General features: G+C 40.1%; 1 protein-coding gene across 1 annotated transcript; it reads left to right on the top strand.

Moving 5' to 3' along the window:
- The first annotated feature begins 704 nt into the window (after positions 1–704).
- On the top strand, positions 705–22,460 carry ppm1ba (protein phosphatase, Mg2+/Mn2+ dependent, 1Ba). Its single transcript, XM_042433442.1, has 6 exons — positions 705–1,105; positions 9,934–10,850; positions 11,433–11,550; positions 12,979–13,093; positions 15,001–15,058; positions 18,988–22,460. Exons 2-6 carry the CDS (start codon positions 9,963–9,965, stop codon positions 19,015–19,017), a joined length of 1,209 nt encoding a protein of 402 aa, XP_042289376.1. The 5' UTR covers positions 705–1,105; positions 9,934–9,962; the 3' UTR covers positions 19,018–22,460.
- The last annotated feature ends 123 nt before the right edge of the window (positions 22,461–22,583 follow it).

Here is a 22,583-nt window from a genome sequence, read left to right as displayed (position 1 = left end):
TTTTACAAAGTTTATAAATGTTAAGTTTTTGTTGACTTTGTCAGAAAGGTGATAATTCTACTATTTGTTTATTATTCAATAAGTGTGTGTTAATGGCCTAGACAAAATATTAGGAACACTTTTCAATATAATGCACTCCAGTACACCCCCACCACCACCCGCTATGACCGCAATAATAATAAATCAATAATCATGTGTGATTTGGTAGCTGTAATAAGGCAATCTTGCATTGGGATTAATGAGTATCCATCTATCCACCCATCCTTTATTATGTTATCAATTACTCCTGAGCTTTTCCTGCTATGGCATATCAAGACATCTGTCATATTGTTCTATAATCTACATATAATATGCATTGGCTGTCAAATATAACTTTTAAATTGTTAATAATGGTGAATATGAAATTAAAAAAGTCACAGGGGTGTGTATGTGTGTGTGTATGTGTGTGTGTGTGTGTGTGTGAGTGGGTGGGTGCGTGCGTGTGTGTATGTGTTAAGAAAAGTTTTGAAAGCACACATACACACACACACACACACAGTATAAGAGCAGTCAAACAACTTCATTTCTTCTGTTTACAGTGTGACAGAAGAGGGATTTGACTGACTCATCATTTGACCAATCATATCTCATAATCGAATCAGCGTTTGTCCAATCAGAGAACAGAGCAACAGGGTAGCCTCTCCCCCAAACTGGAGGTTGAAAAACAACGTCATCAGCCTCATACATTTAACTTAGCTTTAGCCGAAATGAGGTAGGTGTACAAATCATAGATATATCTCGCCGAAACTAGTGTTTTTTCCTCATCAACCGACAGTCAGCGATTATTTATTTAGTGCTACCTGGGCTTACAGTGCCAAACATGTATATCAAAGCCTTATTCCGATGCAGAGACATGCTGAAAGGAGAACTGATCGTGTGAAAATGCTGGCTAGCTTAATCAATGCTAGCTAACAAGCAGGGGCCGAAAAACGAAAGTGGCTAACGTTAACGTTAACGAGAGCTGAACCCTATCACAACAAGCCTGGGTACTTAAAACATACCTACCGCTGAAGCCACAAGAAGAAGAAGAAGGAGGACTGATAGAGATAGTTGCCTTTCCTACAAAGTAAGTAACGTCTGGTTCGTACTAACATTGCTTTTGACAACTAACGTTATAACGTTAGCTAGTTAGATAGCAACATAAAAGTGGCCTCGATTTCAGTTAGGGGACATCTGACACGGAGCTAACGTTAATTATGGATAAAAACGATCAAAGTATAATTTTATGTATCGTGGTATTGATGATGATGGTGATATTTATTGGTCCTGCAGGTGGTTATCATGCCGGGGTCCCATTTTTTTGTGAAGTGATTGTGAAGTTATTGTTGTTATCTTATAATTTGCTTATTATTCTGTAACATTAATCTATAATTGATTGAATTGAATGGTTTAACTAGTGGGTGGCATAGCAGTTGTTTTGTTTATGCGTAACATTTGGTAAAACATGTAGCTTATGTCATTGTGATGTAACATGCCCCCATCTTTCATATTGTAACTGAAGGCGTCCCTGTTTTTGATTTTATGAGAGTGATTATTACGCTAATTATGGTGTGTATGAACATATCCCTCATTTAAAGTGATTGGGATGTGTGGAGTATTTTATTACACCAAATGAATATTTGCAACAGGTGCACAGAGAAGGTGAGTATATATTTTCCCTAAAAGGACAAGAGGACATATTTTGATGCCAACCATTACCCCAATGATGTAAATATGAAAGTAATATTCCATTATTTACCTTCAATCTACATACTAAAACTAAGGCTCTTCTATATTTTGTATTCCCATCCTGTCCCCGTGAAACACAACTCCTAGAAGTAACATGCTTTTATTGCCTTGTTGTGGGTAGTTTTATTGGGTTGTTGGTGTGTGTGGCTGTGTGGCTGCCAGCATGTTTGTGTAACAGTGTGTTCCAGAAATGGCAGCATCATCATTGGCATGTTTGTGTTGGCACCTTGATGTGAAATCCAGCACTAGCCATGCTGTTATAGCTTACGACTACTGCGAGCCTATGGGCATGTTCAAAGGGTTTTTACCTATATACTTTTGGTCATGTCTGTTGACTGAATCACTTCACACACAGATGTAAGCTCAGATACAGTGTTAACTGGCAAGTTTTGAAAGTGACAAAAGGGGGAGATAAAAGAATTGTGTGTATATGACTGAACAGAAAAAGACTGGGTTTATTTTCAGTATTTTAGAATTAGCCAGTGTAGCTGGCTGGGTTTCGCCTATGGTGATCTGCGTTGTGTTCTTGATGTTTTCAATTAAGAGGCAGCATTAGGTCTCAGGTCTTTAGTCATGATCTCCCTGGTAGAAAATATACAGATGTAACAGAAACATCAGCTGGTTGTGTGTCTGCTTGGCTCCCTTCTTTGTCATTTGGAAAAAGTTTGTTTTTTGCCAAGTTACAGTTAAAGAATCTCGTGTAGCTATTGGAAACAATGAAGTCCAACCACACCAGCTAGAGAACTCGTATAGCTAGACCATTATGAATTAAACATAGAAAAACATCTCCATACCTGGTAGAATATATACAAATGTAACAAAAACATCAGCTTGTTATGTGTTTGTCTGTGTTTGCCTGGTTCCCTTGACAGAAAGAAGTAAATGAAATTAACATGGAAAGACCGCAAATACAGCAGGGTTGTTAAGCTAGCTTGGCAACTAACTCAGCACTCTAACGGTAGCGCAATCCCTCCAAATGTAATTTAATTAAAAACTGTGGTAAGCAGTCTCAAACGTTGACAGGATTTACACAGAATGGAACGGATATGGCATAGAACAAGATACACTCATCAAATCATAATAGTATCACATCTTATGCATTTAAAAACTGTTTACCAGAGAGTTTCAGTTGACACAGCTTATATCTTAGTCAGTTGGGAAAAGTTTTGACACGCACACACCTACATAGCTATGCTGAATACATACACACACACACGAACCCCAACGCACAGGTAGGAGATGCAGATCTACATTAATCTGTTACACCAGCGTAAACACTCCCTGCTTATGCTGATTTTCCAAATCAGGAATATGCATGACCAAGGTGTTAACTTGAACTTTCGTAGTATTAATCAAGTTTCCATGGTCTGATTAAGATTGTGTTGACCATTCTCTTACAATAAGGACATTTGTGATTAAGACAAGCACGCATCTTCACTTCAAATGTGACTATCAGTGTAAAATACAGTAATTGTAGGCAAGACTTAAGCAGAGTCACTGAATCATCTGGTTAAAATTTATTTGTCTGTGTTAACATGCAAACATGGTGTACCCTACAAGAAATTATATTTCTTTTAAATGAGTTATTACATAGTAAACCCATGCAATAACATTTCATCATCCCTCTGCCTCTCTCTTTATCCCATCTTACTGTTGAAATTGAAAGAATGTCAGCACGTATAAGTACACATGCTCTTCTTGTTGCCGAGAACCCACGCACAGTTCACTAGAACCTGACCCATTTACTTCCTTCCTCTTTCTTGCTATAGTCTGATAGACTCCAGTCTGGTCAAGTAACGGCCCCATCAGTCCTGACGCCACTGCATTGAAGATGACTGAAGCTGTCTGTTCAGAGAGCATTTGTTCTGGGAAATTGACTGCTTCTGATGCGACTTCAATGATGCATCATCAAATCATCAAAGAGGGGGGATCTAAGATATCCCTGGCCTGTTTGTTCCACCTCTTCAATTTGTAAAAAACGTTAGAGAGCCTCATTTAGGGTTAACGACTGATTCCATTTTAGTTCCAGTCTTTATCATTACACCAACTGTTCCACATACCTTGAGTTTTTTACTCTTTCAAATGTGGACATGGCTAATGGATATTTAATCAGCAGAAAGATGATTCCCTGGCTAAAGGGCAATATAAACACATTAGTAGAAATTGATTATTTTAAAATTTACCCCATGTTCTCAGTATTGGCTTTCTTAACCAGAGATGTAAAGTGTACTTTGGAAGTGAGTCAAAACATGGACAAAAATACAAAAAAAACCCGTACAAAAATACCAAAAAAACCCCAAAACCCCCCAAATAAAGATACTGCTGTATTGCTGCACTATTAAACATAGACTTAAGAGTGCAGCAATATTTCTAATTTGTTTTTTAGCACATTGAAGCAAGTTTTCAGCCTCATGGGTCATGAATCAAGCCCCCAGGAACAGCTCTGGGCTATGAAGCGATTTTGGCGCAGTGGTTGTGCAGGATCACGGGACGCTTATTGAGCAACTTTCATAAGAATGAAAGGGGTACCATTCTGGCTCGCTGTATCTAGTTTTTCTGAATACATCCATGTTATGAATGGGGTGTGAATCAAACACTGAATGTAGCGGGGAAGCGTTCCTCATTGTCAGTGGACTACATTGTTTTGTTTTTTTTTTCTTAATTGAGATGTCTGTGTTATGTCCTGAACCCTGCATGGGTGTGTTTTTGTGTTAAACCTTTCCATGTATTGTTTGAGGATATAAATCTGAGAATTACAGACAGTATTATGGGAAAACCCTGCACTTCAGAATAAAAAGTGTTTTCCCCTGATTAAAGAAGGTTGACACTGGCCAAGGGGACTTCTACCTGAGCTGCTAGAGAGGAACTTATAATGTGTCGGAGAGAAAAAAAATGCAATTTCAGACACTACGTTGGTTATTCCTTTCATGCGGCAGTCTGGCTTCTGTCACATTGCATGATGATAGTTAGCTTTAGAGTTAGTGACCATTAATTGTACAATACTTTTCACATTGCATCATGGGATAAAAGTGATAGTCCACTACATGGGGTATAATGATTCACTGTTTAGGACACAGTGCTGGTACATTTCATATCAGCTGTACTCACTACTGTACCCCAAAATGAACCTGCCAGTTTGACTACTGTTTCAACTATACTTAAAAAATGAAGCAGTGGGGCTTCTGCTAAATGATGGCTGGTTTCAACTAAATGGCTAATGGCATGAGATAGGCTAATTAAATAGTGACAGACAAAAAATTTTCTGGCCTTTATCTGCCAATATCCCCTTCTGTCTCTATAAATTTTCTTTTAGGAACCACATGCAAATCGTTCATGCGGTGATTACTGAGAATTTTGCTCAGCAGTTTCTCTATCTGTAATGCTCTACCAGCCCCCTACCACACCACAATGCTATGTTTCTCACTAGCCTGTTCACAAGGTATCTTGTTGAGTCATTGTATTCTGGACATATTGTGTTAATTTATTGTGCACAAAAACAGTCCGTTGTTCATTTCCGTCATCTGTTGTTTTCTCTACCAAATATAACTGTACGGTGATGCTGTCATCTGAAATGTAGATGTAAGCTATCATATCACATACTTTACTCTTCATGTCACCAAACAATAGTCAAGGGAGAGAGAGCTATTATGTTGGTGGAAGTTCACTGCTGTGCATAGTCTGTGGTCTGTGTTTGACCGGCTTAATCTGGCCCTGCATGGATCCCATCAGCAGCTGACTGATAAATCGAGTTAGCTTGTTAAAACTACCCTGCTTATCTGAAGTCTGAGACCTGTGGGTGTTCTGGGCCCTTGTCTGTCAGCCTGTTTTCAACTTTGACACAAACAGCATCAGCCTTTCACTTCATCACTTCATCTTGCCATGTGTGCCGTGAAAGACGTGAGAGAGACAGTTGTGCGGCACGAGAAAACAAGAGTGAGGTCAGTTTTACAACTTTTTGCTGAGAGCGAACTCTGAAATCCACGTGCACTCCGTCGACGGCCTCACAATTGTAACACATACAGCACTGTGGCATGGCTGTGCAGTTCTTGTCGCACACTGCTACTGCAAGCATTTACTGCTTCTGTTTCTATGGCAACCACTCAGCTACCACTCCAAGCTGCGTAGCCATGGAGACATCAGACTCTGGGTGACATCACTCCTCAGAGTTCTCAGCGCTTACATCACTCTAAGCCCAGTTCACACCAGAGATTCACAATGAGACAAGTTGAAACTTGCAGCTACTTGTAAAGCGCCGGTCTGCAAAACCTGCCAGTTTACACCAATGTGACTAGAGGTAATGGTGTATCGTCTCCATAGCAACGACTCTCTGTACTTCTATTCTAACTGACGGCTTTTCAGGCTTTGTTTTGTAGCTGGATATAAGTTATAGCGTCTTAAAATATGAATGAGGATAGTGATAGTGAGTCACTTGCTATAATTGCATTTCTAGTATTGATGAAATGGTGAAAACATGAAAAAAAAACTGTCTAAACTTCTGCCATTTCGATCAGCTGACAGTTTGCTGACTTGACCAGCCGACTTCGCTATGAGCTGTTTGGCTGTTGAAACAAGTGACGTACCTTCCGCTCTAAAACCAGCCACTGACGACTTGACAAGCTGAGATGCAGGCGACGCCATCAGCTGGCTTCAGTCGAGCTGAGACGGGCCACTTCACACCGCTGCAACTGTTCCCTAATCTATCTATCCTAAAACGGTTTTGTCTCGTCGTGAATCTTTGGTATGAACTGAGCCTTAAGTTATGTATGCTGGCTATTGTATGCTGCATGTATGCTGCTTTGTGTAAGAGTAACAGGTTATGGTTCAAATTGTTGTAGCTGTGTCTTGAGGTTGTGGTTACAGTTGCGTACGTGATATTATGGGCGTTAAAATGACAGTGATATCCTTGCTTTATGTGTATATGCCATTGCTGCACAAAAGCAAGTGAAAGAGCAAGTGATTTGGTTCGGTGATTTTGCACATGGCTTTGATGCTCAATAAGAAGTTGAATGTGTGTGTGTGTGTGTGTGTGTGTGAATGCATTTGTTGTCAAGGTGATAATTCAAGAGGTTTGGACCAGAAGGCTTCCCAGGCCTTTGATATGTGATCAGTGGACAAGTGTGCCTGTTTGTGTGTCGCTGCAGATATGCAAAATAACGCACCTGCTCTATCTCAATGTAATGAATTCAGAGAGTGGACATCACATAAGCCACTTAGGTACTGATCATCCACTCTTTCCTAGAAGTACTGATCATCTGCTCTTTCCTAGAAGTACTGATCATCCACTCTTTCCTAGGAGTAAACAAAAACGATTTAATGATTTAGTCTAGGGTATGATCTGTTGCCCTGACCTCTGTGTTTAGAGGATAATATTTGGATAGATTTTCTAATTGACACTGTATGTTATTAAGTAAGTTGTTTTGGTTCCCACCTAAACAGACTGTTAAGCGTGTTATTTTGGGTGAAGTATTTGTGTTTGACACCTTTAACTGAATCAACCTGAAGCAACTTCCAGTTCAACTCTCCTGTTTTTAATTTGACAAAACAGTCTGCAGTAGCTTCATAATGATAAAAAGATGTGTAACATAAGTGTAGCTTGCATGTGTAGTTTTTAGCCTGTTATATAATAAAGTTAGGCCTATATGCTGTATTTTTTCTGTCTCTTACTGAGCTGCAGACCTTGAATATGTTCTCGATAAACAACTTTGCTGGCTTATCTGTTGTTGTTGGCTTTGTTTGTGTGCATACACATTAATTCAAGCCAGCTAAAACCATTAGCTACTGAAGGTAAAAGCTTTGTGTTTCATACATGTACTATTGGTAGCTAACATAAAATGTACATTCAATGATCAACTTCTTAGTACTTTTTTAAGTACTTTCAAGTCCTCTTTCCCCAAGTCATGTCATAAAATCAGGTGTGAAGTCATAAATATGTGACTTGAGTCTTGAACTTTGTCCACACAAGCTATGTAGCAAAAGCAGCACATCAGTAGCACAACAGGAAAAGCCTCAGACCTCTCACAGTTTCACACGGGATCCGTTAAGCCACAGAACTACTCACAAGTGATTTTACAGTGCTCACAGACCAATGCACACTAATGTACTTACACGCAAAAGTTGAAATGCAAGTTGCGGTCAAAGCTGCTCTGTCTGGCAGCCTGAATTTAATTTTGACCACACCCAGCATCAGGGGCTTGAAACCTTAAACTAGAGAGGGCAGTGAAATCCTGCTTTACAGCCTGATATTAAGTTACTCTTTGATTTTTGATTATGAATATAAAGCCATATTTAAAATTTTTAACCTCAGCCTTAACCATTTGTACATTAAGTGACCGGAACCTTGAGTATGCCTACAACTTATTTATAACTTGCATTTATAGATAATTTCAGAAACAAGTCCAAAGTGCTATTTCCTTGGCTGAGAGGCCATTAAGTAGTGTGACAATCAATAAGACTGTATAACTTGATGTTTTCACATTACGTAACCAATTAACATAGGCCGGATACCGCATTTCTCCCTTCTATCAAACGGCTTGATGCTGCTGTTCATTTAGCTAATGCAGGTGCAGTTATGGACAGATAACACATCCTCTCCATCACTCCGTGGAGTTTGTTAATGCTCTTAGCAGCCAGTTCTGGCACGCCAAAGAAGCTTTTAAGCCTGTTCCTCAGTCTCTTTATGCATAAACCAAAGTGGCTGAGCTATTTTTGGATATGAAGAGTAATGATCACCGTTTGGTTGAATTATAACTTCAGGTCTGTCAAGTAAACAGTAAGAAACACACACATGCTTAAAAGCTCCAGCAGTCCAAGTCTCTTAAAATCTCTGTGAGACAGTTTGCAGGCGTCACATTTTCAGACTCTGAGATTCAGCTGAGATCTGTAATCTGTTTTAGTTGGCTGAGAAGGCATAACCACGACCATGGTGAGTGGAAGCTGTAGACTGTATAAACATGGACGATACGTCTCCACTTCCAACCTTTTTTATGCAAAAGTGAAGCCAAAATATCTTGTTTGTGGTAGCCGCCATCTTGCTTGTGTGACATCATTTGGAGCCAGAGTCTGCGGAGTAGAGTCGGGCAGGGGGATGACAGCCCGTGGGACACGCCCCCCTTAGCTGTCCCGCCGTCTGATGGATGTTTGAGAAAAAAACAAATGTTTTATATTTTTCTTGGTGTTTTAATGTTCACCCACTAAATTGTGAAAACCTTTCCGATTTGAAGAGCGAGCCTTTTAACCCACACAGCAACATGAACATATATGCTGAGAATTGAAAGAGTTGTAAACGTTAAAAGGCTAAACTTTTGAGAAAGCAGAACTGACCAGGGTTCAGATGGCTGCAGACAGGGCATTATGTCTTCATTTAGTGATGTTGGTCAAGAGACTTTGTTTGCATATACTGCTATTATTATTATTATTATTATTATTATTATTATTATTACTTGTAACTGCCTCTATATAGGTCACTATGGGGTTTTTTTTTAACTTTTTTTTTTTTCGTTTATATTTTAATTTTCTGAATCATTTAACCTTTCCTCTCAAACATCCTCTTTTCTATTTGAGGACCAGTACTTCCATTCCATGTAATTTTATCTCTTGCCGCTCCTTACAATATAATGGTTGCTATAATTGGTTATTTGTTACAACATGAGCCTTTTTCAGGTGAAGACACTCATAGTAGGACTGGAAAGTCTGGAGTTAACTTTGAATTTAGGTGTGCCAGTAAGCCATGCAGTTGAGCCAACATGCACAATACCAGGGCGCTGGCACTGGTACATCTACTGTAAATGGAATGAAGTCATGATTAGTTTCACCTGTGTCTTAATGTCCACTGTAAGAAAGGTCAATCATCACCACAATGCGATATCCAATAGAAATAGGAAACCTAGTCACACCTGCAAACAAATTGTGGACAATGATGAGTTTTAGGAACATCTTGAAAGCAACAAAGATAAAGTAATACAAACTTTGGCAGAAATGTAGCTTTTTTTTTGCTTTACTTGAAGTAGTAGTTTCTTAACTAACTGCCAAAACAGCATTGATAAGTATATAGTGTTTATGTGTTAGGAAAATCTGGTGTTGTATCAACATAAAGCCTGCCTTTCAATTCAATTTCACTGTCTGGTTTTCTTTTCTTTTCTCCTGTCTCTCTTTCTTTCTCTCTCACAGGTAGCAGTGGGTCTCTCTAGGGCAGAGCCATGGGTGCGTTCCTGGACAAGCCCAAGACAGAGAAACATAACTCACACGGTGAGGGGAAAGGCCTCCGCTATGGGCTGAGCTCCATGCAGGGCTGGCGGGTGGAGATGGAGGATGCTCACACAGCTGTGTTGGGACTTCCTGCTCCTGGTATGACTGACTGGTCCTTTTTTGCTGTCTATGATGGTCACGCCGGCTCTAGGGTTGCCAACTACTGCTCTAAGCATCTTCTTGAACACATAATCGGTGCTAGCTTAGGGGCCGGAGGGATGCAAGGCTCCCAGGCTGGTTCAGACAGCACGGCCAGTGACACCCCAGCACAGATTCCTCCTCCGGTGGAGGCTGTGAAAGCCGGGATCCGGACAGGCTTCCTGAGGATCGATGAACACATGCGCAGCTTCTCTGACCTGCGAAATGGCATGGATCGCAGTGGATCCACAGCAGTGGGAATCCTCCTGTCACCCGATCATTTCTTTTTCATTAACTGTGGGGATTCTCGAGCCGTTCTGTACCGAAATTCACACGTGTGCTTCTCCACACTTGACCACAAGCCTTGCAACCCACGTGAGAGAGAGCGCATCCATAACGCTGGCGGCTCAGTGATGATCCAGAGGGTGAACGGGTCACTGGCTGTATCGCGGGCCTTGGGGGACTACGATTATAAGTGTGTCGATGGCAAAGGCCCCACTGAGCAGCTGGTTAGCCCTGAACCAGAAGTGTTTGAGATGGTTCGGGCCCCTGAGCAGGATCAGTTTGTGATCCTGGCATGTGATGGTATCTGGGATGTCATGTCCAATGAGGAGCTGTGCGAGTTTGTGAAATCAAGGCTGGAGGTGTCTGATGACCTGGAAAGAGTCTGCAATGAAGTAGTGGACACCTGCCTGCACAAGGTGGGTACAAATTTGTGGTTCAGCATGACTTTAAGTGTGTTTTTGCTGAGTGTGATAGGCCTTGTTATCAATTTTCTTAACCGGTAATGATTTATAGACATCAAATGTGTGGAATGTGACAGAATCTAGCCCTCCAAGAACCTAGCCCTCCTGTTTTGCTCCAACTGACTTGTTAAATTATTATGTCATCAAGAAAGCCATTGTGTGAATATTATGCATGCATAAAGTTCAAAAGAGTTGTATTTGGTCAGCTGAACTAGTTTTTACAGCTTCATTGACTAAATATGACTCGTGAGAAAGAAAGAAATTGGTTTGGCAGTTTTAGAACATCATAAAGTAAAAATGCCAAAAAGTAAAGTGATCCAAAATCTATATTTTATCAAAATCTATAGCAGTGACAAGTTTCACATGGAAAGATAATATATAAAATTGAAATTATGAATGTTCCAATAGTGAAATCAGTCAGTATCAACACTCCCTCTTGGCCTACTCAACAGTGCAGACTATTCCATTACTTAACACTACACAGTAACTCCTCTTACCTGCTCTTTCTTCATCCTTCTTTCCTCCCGTCCATCGTAGGGGAGTCGGGATAACATGAGTGTTGTGTTAGTGTGTTTGCCCAACGCTCCCAAAGTGTCAGAGGAAGCTGTGAGGAAAGACGCTGAGCTCAACAAATACCTGGAGTCTCGAGTGGAAGGTGAGAATGGATGCAGGACAATAACTTTTCATGTGCAAACATAATCACATTGATTGTTGAATATTAAAAATGTTATTCATTTTTGCAATCTTGATTTGGTTTCTCCTTAAAACGGCTCTGGTGTACGATCAAAGTTTCCTTAATAATTAATTATCTATGATACATTTTTTGCATGTGACAAACAGTAATGTTGCATGTCTCCAAATTCAGATTTTAGGAAGAATATAAATAGCTTCTTGAAAATTTGCCATTAACGGAGCATATCAGTTAATGTTATATGGTAAGCTATGAGAAATTTACTTGAAACACTCATTACTGTACATTCTGTTGCCTTACACACACTGTTCAATTTATAATCTAAACAAACAATTTTAGGATCTTAAACCACACTGAGAACCATCCACACTGGTGTTTCAAAAAAAAAGGTGTGGTTGTCCAATAGTGAAAAGTCATTTTCTAAACTCCTGCAGAGACACAGTTTCTCCTCTCCTGAAATCATGTATCATATCTGTCTATGTTTCCTCCACCGACTGACCCTGCCACTCTCTATTGTCTAACCTCCAGCCAAGTTAGATCCGGCTCACAGCAGAAGAATGACACCATCATGACCTCCTTTTCCATTTCAGCAAGCATCTCCTCGCTTTATTCCCTGTTCGCTCCTCTCCTCCCTTTCCCCTCCCTACATGCATCTTTCTCTCCCTCGTTCAAACATTCCATGTCTTCTCTGGATGGCTTCCCTGTTCCCCTCCTGTCTTTCTTTCTTTCTTTCTGTTCTTTTGCTACTTGTTTCATCCCAATTGTTTTCTCAGGATGCATGAGACCCTTTGGTGAACACAGTGAAGTTTTTCTAGTCTTTGTCGGTTATGTCAGCTCTCTTCCCTGGTTGCCATTAGTGAGTGTACAACCAAGGCTGCTTGGCTGTTTCAGAGAAACAAAAATACTGCGAATAAATGTTTGCTGAATGGATTGATTGGCTGCCCAGAATGGGTTGAAATCATTTTAAATTTTAGGGAAATGTACAGTTACTTGTTTGGTTGAAGCAGAGTAAACATTTGGCTTCTGGGACCATCTAATACTGGTAGATAGAAAGAAGGAGGGAATCAAAAGAGAGAAGAAGAGAAAGGGAGAGGAATGCTTTGGCTGAACATTGAACTGGCCACAAGCCACTCTCAACTCAGTTGCAGGCCTTTTTCTGTCACCATCTCTCTCCCTTGCTCTGTCTCACACACACACACACACACATACTCATTTCTGCACGTCCACTTGTACTGTTTCCATCTTCACATCCTTTCTCCTCATTTGTCACATTTTTGGTCTTCTCTCCTCTGTTCTGTTCGCCTCTCCCTCTCCTATCTTCCCCCAGCTGTTCTTGGCTGTCACCAGTGGTTAATACTGACTTGTGTAACAACATGTCTGGTGTTATTGTAGAGATGCTGTCTCGGCCAGGGGAGGACGGGTTTCCAGACCTTGTTACAGTGATGAGGAACTTGTCCACCGACAGCGGCATGCCCACGCTGCCACCAGGGGGAGGCCTCGCCAGCAAGTAAGGACCGACGCCCTCAAAGGGATACTTGGCGTTATCTCATCACAGGAGTTTTACATTATATTCTGATGATAAACATCTGGTATGAAAATATTAAAGTGCAAGGAACATTGACAAAACCTAATTTGACCCTGCTGACCAGTGACTTCAAAATACCACCAACTGGCCAGAACAGAATCTGCATTAAATTTTCATTAATAAAAAAACAAAATTTTGCTGGTTATCTACAGTGTGCTTATAGCCAAATGTATTTTCCACTATTAGACCTCCCTATTTCACTGTCTCACCCCATACGTTTTCTTGGAGTGCGCTAATTTTTACACTATTGCGTAATTGGTGGGGCTGTGCTACGCAAAGGCACGATTATGATGGAATAGTGAGGTGTTATATCTGACTGTTGCTTTAAAACTTACTTGTTAAACTCTGGTTTATTATAGCAATAACAAAGTCATATTTTTTATAAAAATCCAAAATTCGTGATTAAATTCTTATGTAAATGAATAGTTTGACGTTTGTGAAATAGGCTAATTATTTTTCTTGCCAAGAGTAAAGGCTGATTTATGGTGGGTCGCTCGACACTGGCAAAACGTTTCAGTCGTCTCCATGGTAACCAGACGCTATTCTCCAGCTGGCTTGTTTAGTTACATTAGCATTATATCATCCCGACCAGTACTAATTAAACAAGGACATTACAAGTTATCTAAAGTTACAGACCAAAATATCAGTAAGGAAGTTCAGTGAAAACTACAATCTCCATGGTGACATTAGTAAAACTACCCAATCACATTGCACGAGTTAATATTATGGTGTCCGTGACATAACAAAATTCTCCAGATGCGCAACATGAAAGGAAAATGTCGAGTGACACTTTTTTTCTGTTGAAAATACGTCATTTCTGTTAAGCGACACTTATCAAAAGTGTCAAGCGACCTACCATAAATCAGCCTTAAGATGAGAAGACTTCCTGCAGTCTTGTCATCACAGTCAACCAGCAGGAAGTCACTGCGCCTCAATAAATAGTCAAAGCACACAACTCCCCGTAAAAAAACAACTTGGCATTGTTACATTTTTACATCTTGAATCTTGAATTTCTTTATGAATTAAACAAATGAGATATAATGCTGAGTTCACTCTACACGATTGTAGCCCTGATTTTTCCACTTGCTGACATTTTTTAGAGATTGCCGACAAAATCCCCACATCAGAGGCAAATTGGCGTATGCTTGGTACTCGCAAATCAGCGCACAAACAACTTGAGCTGCTCGTTTCTTGCAGACATCCATTTTTGCCATTTTTGGAAGAAAGAAATCCTGTCTTGCGCACGGTATCATGTCATTTCCTGCATCAGTTCTTGTATGTAAAACACATACATGAAAAAAATGTAGTTTGCAGACCAGACAGACTCGTCAGGAATTCCTCCTGGTGAAAGATCTTGTAATCTGTCGCCGATCAGTCATGTCGCGTGCAAACCACAATGACCTCAAGATTCCTGATTACAAGACAGGAAGTTGTGGAGTGTGAACAGTACAGCGATCTGACAGTTTTGAAAGTCGTTAAATGTGTTAATTAGTGAGCATTAGAGGAGATGGCAAACAAGCCTACTTCCCAAACCTTTAAACTAAAGAAGTAGGAGGTCAGCATCACCCAAAGTTTTTCATCCTTCAAAGTGGACTAACCAGTTAGCAAAGTGTAAAAAATGTACATTTTACAGTGAGATTTTGTTCAATCAAAATGTGAATATTTGTTGTCCTCAGGCATACCTATCTATTATAATCACAGCAAGAGGATTTTTCAGTTTTCACAGCTCCACCTCACTGTACCTTGTTTTTCAGCAGACGCCCTCTTATGTTACTTCGGATGGACGGTTGGTATTGATTGATTTTTGCATCCGTGTTGTTCTTCTGCAGACGCAGTGTTATTGAAGCAGTATACAACCGTCTGAACCCATACAGGGAAGAAGATGGGGTGAGTATCTATGTATTTGATGAGTCTCTTCATGAAGTATAAGCTTTGTCTTTCTTTGACCATTAACAAAAATGTTCACACAAATCGTCTGTTTAAGTCTCGAGGCTACACGACACATCTGGGACATCAGCTGTCTTATTTATTAAGTTTATCCTTCACATATGGGTTTCAGTGGTCTCTGAAATCCTTTTATTCTAGTGTGATTCATCCCATCTGGTGGACCATGCTGCTCATGGTGAATTTATTGTCTTTAGTTTCAAAGCAGAACCATTGCTGATGAAGTATTGAGAAGGAATGCAGAGATTGTTTTGAGCCCATCACACCCTCCCATTATGATAAACACCTGTTTTTTTTTTGTTTTTTTTCTGTGCATGGCGCATGACCTTATGCAGGCATGACATGTCAAAAAGTCATACTAGTGGGGCTGAAAACATTTTTCCTCTCTTGCCAAATCCAGTGACTGCAGGTAAAAGCATTCTCCTCAAATGGCTTTGCTGAAATATCTCTAAGTGGGGCACTCCATGTACATCAGTTTGTTTTCCTCCCTGTTTTTCTCTGTCCTGACACAAATCTATCCCAGAGGACTCAAGTTAACCCTTTCTGTGTTTATTAGACACCACAGCAATTCACAGTATAATTCCAAACAATATAATTGCCCTTTTTTAGGATGACTCCTACTCGAAGTGTGATGTGGCTCTGCATCCTTGAGCTTTGTACTGTGTTGTTAGAAATATGGGAAACACAAGTTTGGACACACACCCTTACATCCCCCACACACACTGAATATCTTCAATAAAGGCCTAGTTCTTTATTTAGTTGATGTGAACATAGGCCAAAATGCACGGTACTACAGAGTCTATCCAGAAAAAGTGTTGGCATCCTATTCCAGCAAGTTGGGCTTAAGAATGTGATCTTGCCCGCTTGAGTTCTGCAAAACACGATTCACCACCAAGCTCTGTTAAAAACATGCCGTCTCTGACTTAACGGCTTGAACACAGGCCTTCTGTGGTCTTTTGTGGTCCTGTTACTTTCTGTCTTTGCAGTGGATGGGTGTTACATAAGTGTGTGTGTTTATGTGTATGTGTTGGATCGGATGAATCAGATGTGTCTGTGAGGGAACGGCACGCTGAGATGCCACTCTGTCAGTTTAAGCATTGCTAGCATTGCAGTTTCTTTTATAAAGGTCTGTCCACTTGTTTAAAGGCTGTTGCGTCTGGTGTGTCCTTGTGTGTCTGTGTGCATACAGTATGTGTCTGCTGGGGCCTGACTCTTACAAGGAATGTGTGTGTGTGTGAGTTTGTGTGTGTGTGACGTCTCTTGTTTAGTAGCTCATGCTGGAGGTGAGCTAGTGTTGTCTTGGTTTGTCTTCAAGGGCTGAGAGTTACTGTGATTTTTTTCCTTAAACACACAAACACCAACACATAGATGCAACAAGAAGAATATTATCCATCTCTCTGCTAAAAGAGTTTTTTTATAACGAAAGCACTAACTCGTTAGACTTAAGTTACTTTCAGACAGTGAGCGGACAGTCACCGTCACTGCCGCCTCTATTGTTTTCAATGTAAATATGATAGCAGCTGTGTTAATGAGGTTGGCGGCAGCAGCAAGGAGAAAGGGGGTCGTTAATGCTCTTAAAACACACATGGCTGTTCGCTGCTGTCATCTTTTTAAAAACTTGCCGTCACAGCCTGCCGTCTTACCAACCACGGCGATGGGAATGATACAGTAGCTTATATTTACAGTCTCCAGAATTATAAACCTCTTCACCAGCAGTGAACAAACATATCAGCAAATCTTAGAGCAACATCTCCCTCAAAGTTTGGTTATCCAGTCTGTACCAAACATGCTATATTTATCATGTCATGTTGCCAAACTTTCCCTCTATTTTAAGCTACAAGCCACTCTATTTGGCTACGTGATGAGATTAGAGTAGGTTGATAACATCAACCTGCAGAGATGGGTGCTGGTTGTTTGCATGATTGATGGCAGTCGGTTGGCTTGGCAGCGGAGTTGCGGTCCTGTTGCCACCCACTCAATATACAGAACAGTGATGTCGCTCACTATCTGAAAGCACATTTAATGTCAATATTTGTTAAGATTTATAGATTTTTTTTTTTTGATTTTTGAATTGAGGACTGTAAGTGACGTAATATGATAGCAGTTAAAAGCACTTGCTCATTTTTTTTAAACAGACTTTGTTCAGTTAAAGGTGCCACCAGTAAAATTTTGGTCTTGAGGAACTACAACCACGGTAAACACGTTCTCTCATCCAAAACTGTCAGTGTTGTGTAGAAAATTTATATTGGAATTAGAAATTTCAAGCTTACTACTTGTTGGGTAACTGTTACAGTCGTTACTGTTTAATTTAGCTTCTCAACTTTAGTACCTCTTGTGCTGTCAAACACTAACGTCTGCACCGAATGCAAACTGACTTAGGTGAGGTGTTGCTACACTGCTTGAGCAAGCAGTAAAAAGGGAAGTTAGCATGACTCATACTTAAAGTGTTATCTACAGTATGCAATTCATTGCTTGAGAAAGTTAAAGCATGAACATGATACAATAAGTACCATTAGATGTAAAAAATATTGGCAACATAACATTATTAGTGACAATGTGTCTGTATTGCATTGACAAAAATCATTACCTTACGTAGCTAATGCTGCACCAATGTTCACTTAGATATTATTGAAATTAATCTACGTGCAAAGCACACTGGAGTAGGTTGTGGGGAGTTAAGAGACAACAAACCTCTGATATATTATGATCATATGTTGAAAATAACATTTTACAGATGGCATCTTTAACTTTAACGTCCCCAGAGGCTTCAACCTTTATATTAAATCTAGCTTAGGGAAGAAAAATGCAAACAAAAATCAGGTGCACCAAGTGTTTTCTCTTTTTTTTTTAAATATAAGAAACTATATTTTAGTCATAGCGCAAACAGTAGAATGATTTAACTTGTCACAGCTCAAAATTCTGTTAGCAAAGGGTGTGTGGTAAAGTACACACCTGCACACACTCACACACACATTGATAAGGGATGTATAGATTTGTCTAACTGTGTGTTCACCCTCTGATTAACGCAGCCCTCCTGTTTCATTTGGTAAGTGATCACATATATAACTGTTACACCCCTCCCCCCCCCCGCCCTTCTTCCCACCCCTCACCTACACACATACATACAACCACACACACACAGTCTTACAGGCATGTTTATAAGTGGCGACCTATTCCCCTGTCACTCCTTCATCAGTCTCTACTCCCTGCTCTGATCTACTACTCTCTAGCATGTCGAGCTCCATTTAGAGTTTTTAAGGCGTGTGTATGGACGTGTGTGTGTACGGACACGGCTGTCGAGGTTTGGTGAGGATGAATGGTTCTTTCCGGTTCCTGCCCGTCCCTCTCTCACGCACACAAACACGCATGCACTGGCCCTACACGCATGCATCGCTGTCTCACTCGGTCTTTTTTCCACAACTGCACGCAAGCATATAATAGCAATCTCTGTGTTAACTCCCTGCAATAAGATGAAAGGTCTTGGAGTTGTTTTGTTGGCATATTGTTGCAGACAGAACCTACACACTGAGGATGAAAGTGTGCCATGGCTTACACTGCTATTGTAACTGCTTTTTAACTTTAATGTGTTTTTTTTTGTGTGTGTGTTGATCCTAGGAAAACCTGACCTTGAAGTCCAGGTTGGGGGGAAAAAAAAAATCATAGAAAATGACTGTGAAAAGATTGTTTCTACGTTTTGGTAACTTTCGGCCCTCTTTTTCTCTCCCTCTCTCTCTGTTTTCCCACTTTTCTTTTCTCTTATCCCGTCTTCCCCCTCTCCCTCGTTCTATTTTGTGTCTTATTCTACTGCCTCTTCTTCCCCTTTTTTTTCTCATTTCTCTCTTCCCCCTCTGGCGGTGGCTTTCCTCTTGCAGAGTGGAGCTGAGTTGGAGTACCACTGGTAGCTGTCCAGCACAACTGCCTGATCCAAAAAAACAAAACAAAACAAAAAAACAAAACACAGGACCACTTTTTCCACACAAGATCACATCCATAGTCACCTTTTTAATTTCCTCTGAGTTATTTTTATTTTTTCCCACATTGAGAGATCAACGAAAGAAGAAATCCTGGTTTTAAAAACACAAAGTGGAAGATTGGGATTATATCGGTTCTTTTTATAGAACAAAATGGGGGAAAATAAGAACAACAGCATTAATGGTCTTGAAAGCAGAGCTGCATATACAGTATATACACCAGAAGAGAGGCAAACAAGCACAGTTTTTCCTGCCCCTCGTTTTCTTGCTTTCTTTGCGGTGGGTGTTTTTGTCGTGGACTGACTGAGACCCTGTTCTGGATGCTTTGAGGTTCTTTGGTGCCATGCTCGGAACCAAGAGGAAAGGGAGGACGTTGCAACACCAGTCAGCCAGCCAGCCATTACCAAACCAACCTCATGGACATTTAGAAGACACTGATTGGACTGAAGCCTTGAGCTCAAGCAAGCTTGGGGTTCTGGGCATTACTGGTATTCAAACGGGGGGCCCCCCAACACTTCAACTTCCCTTGCTGGAGAAAGCCTCATCCTAGATTTATAATTCCCAAGTTCTTCATATTCCAAGACCTTCAGGAGAACATGATCATGAGATTACTGAAAGTTCAGTTTGGCTCCCCCCATACTGTGTCCAAACTAAAGTAAGACATGGGCTGGTGGCAGACAAGGCATTACATGGACATTTAAACTCAATTGTGATGACTCTTCCTGCTCGTCCCTGCTCACATTTTCTCCTCTCGTCTCTTCAAGGATGTAATCAAACAGTTGATTTATCACTCTTCCTCTCTGTCTCTCTCTCTCTCTCTCTTTTCGCTTTCTCTGTCTCTTCATAAGACAGAACAGACTTGGCTGTCATTTGCATTGGCAGATGTTGCCAGAATCATAAGCTTTTTAGCCTGCTGTTGTTTAAGAGATAGAAAGATAGAAATTATATATTAAATTCATATAAATAAATATATATATATATATATATATATACATATAGATATATATTTTGATTTGTTTCTTTCATCTTAATTCCCAGCCATGGTATTCGTTGTGGCCTAATGTGTGTGTGTGTGTGTGCATATGTGCGCACACATGCATATGTGTATGTTTGTGTGTGTGTGTGGACATAATAAAAAAAACAAACAAAAAAAAACAGAAGACAAGGTTGCACACACACACTGTCCCCACACAGCAGCGTTCCAAAGACGGGGTTTGGGGTAAAGGGATTCCAACCTGACCTCCTCCTTCCCCCCCGACTCTCCTCAACACATGCACACACACACAATCCTGCTCTTGCCTTTTCTATCTCTCGAATATCCTGTGTAAAGAAACAAATGTTTTGATTGAAAAAAATTCCATCATTTACCTTTTTTTTTTTTTTTTTTTTTTTTTTTTAATTTCTTTTGTATTGTTTTTTCATATGTACTGCTATTCAGAGTACTGTGGCTGTGGTCCGATTACAGATGGGTAAGAAAACAACAGCATACCTTGTACAGCAGATTGGGAGAGAGAAGTAAGTTTTTTGGTGTTTCACTGTATGAAGTAAAGGAGGGACACTGTAGGACAGAGGATTGTCCTTTTTTTAAATTTTTTCCACAGCTACCTTCATAAACTTTGCCTCAAAGGCACAGAAAGGTTGCTGGGGAAAGTCCTGGTTCCACTCCTTGCATTGACCAGGAGTTAATTTCATTTCTGTCAACCCAAGCACTAAAAAAAAAAAAAAAAAAAAAGATTGAAACTTCAGAGAAAAATTTGTCAGACAAAGCCTCTTCTTCTCAGTCTTTTTGAAACGCATACATGCATAGACCTAGTGAATGCACATACTTTACATGTGTATTCTTTTCCATAGATGCATTTAAAATCGGCTACAAGTATATACAAATCTGTAATATACACTTTTTTTTTTATTTTTCAATCATTAAACGGCATTGTCATTGTGCTTTCTGAGGTGGCAGTATTGAAAGAGAATAGGCCTAACAAGAGTTTGCTGGCTGGTTAATGTTCTTGTGGTACACCAGCTCTTGGTGCCATATGACAAATAGGTACTTGAATGTGTAGTTCTTTTTGCAGTTGCATTGTTTTAATGGGATGATTGATTTTTATTATTTTTTTTTTCTTTGTTTGTGGTGGAGGGAGCGGGGAGGGGTGGGGGTCTCTATAGTTGTGCATGTTATGTGATTGAGGGAGGAGTGTATTTTGTGTGTGAGTGGGAGATGTACTGGGCGGGTGGGGATAATATGAGCGTGCTCAGTGTGGTGGAACACAATGTTAGAGAGGGAAGGTGATGATTTAAAAAAAAAAAAAAAAAGAAAAGTAGAACACATACTGGGATATTATTTTTCTTTCAGTAACTTTTAATTGCTAGTTGTTGTTTTAAGATATTTTTTAACCCCAAAACAGGCAAAGGTTAATGTTTTTTTTACGCTGCATCTCATTTGATATTGCTTCTGAAATAAAATCATCCCCATGTGTACTCCTACATTAACTAATATTTCCTGACTTTTTTTTTAACATTGTCGAAGGTTTAACCACACTGAACACAGCTCTCAGTTTAGGTTAATGTTTAAGCTATATCAGACACTGGGCTAGGAGAGGAACTGAGGGAGGGAAGGAGGGAGAAACATTTATTTTTCTGAATGTAATTCATCATTATTCACACTGATTCCACTGCATGGACTGAATACGAGCAGCACTGCAGCATCACATTCTCTCTCATTAGTCATTTAATGACAAAAAAAAGCTCTCTTGGCTTTTTTGAAATAGTTTTTCTAAAGGTTTTTTCTAAGGTTTGTTCCTGAATGATTTGCTTGTGACGTGTTGCTTTGATTTCAGGAAATATAAAAGAGAATTTTACAAAGCGGATTTGTCTCCTGAACCTGTTACTTATTCCAGGTTGAACGGGTTGATGTGACCATAGCTACGCAGCAAGAGACAGACATGAAAAACTTGATGTTTATTCTGATTTTTTTTTTTGGGGATGATAACGCACCCTAGTACTCTTTGCCACCTCCATCTGATGTCTCTCTTGTATTACTGGCCATGATAAATTCCACATTTGTTTTTATTTATTCCAATGCTTCGAAGATATTCTAAAAGTGCTGTATTTTGATGACAGAATGAGATTATGATAAGATGGTGTGCATTTGAGAGCGATGTATGACTTTTAGCCGACTCACCTTCACACATGACCTTCTAAAAGGACCGAGGGAAGGTCCGGTGGGGGGGGGGGGGGTCACAGTGAGGTTGAGGAGACACCCAGGATTTCCACCATCCCTTTCCCTTCTTCCTGTACTATTTTCCCAGTATGATATTGTGATGTTACAGACCATACAGTGAACATAAACGTCAATAAAAGATGGATTTAAGTTTAAACTGCTATGCTTTTTTTTTTTTTGACTGTGACAATTTGAAATGTGTCTTTTTGTAAGCATGCACTAGTCAGTACAACACAAACAGAAAGCTTATAAATTTTATTGGTGTTATCCTAAGACAGTT

This window comes from Thunnus maccoyii, chromosome 14 (assembly GCF_910596095.1).
Source record: "Thunnus maccoyii chromosome 14, fThuMac1.1, whole genome shotgun sequence".
NCBI classification, from domain to species: Eukaryota; Metazoa; Chordata; class Actinopteri; order Scombriformes; family Scombridae; genus Thunnus; species Thunnus maccoyii.
This window is presented reverse-complemented; position numbering and strand designations above follow the sequence as displayed.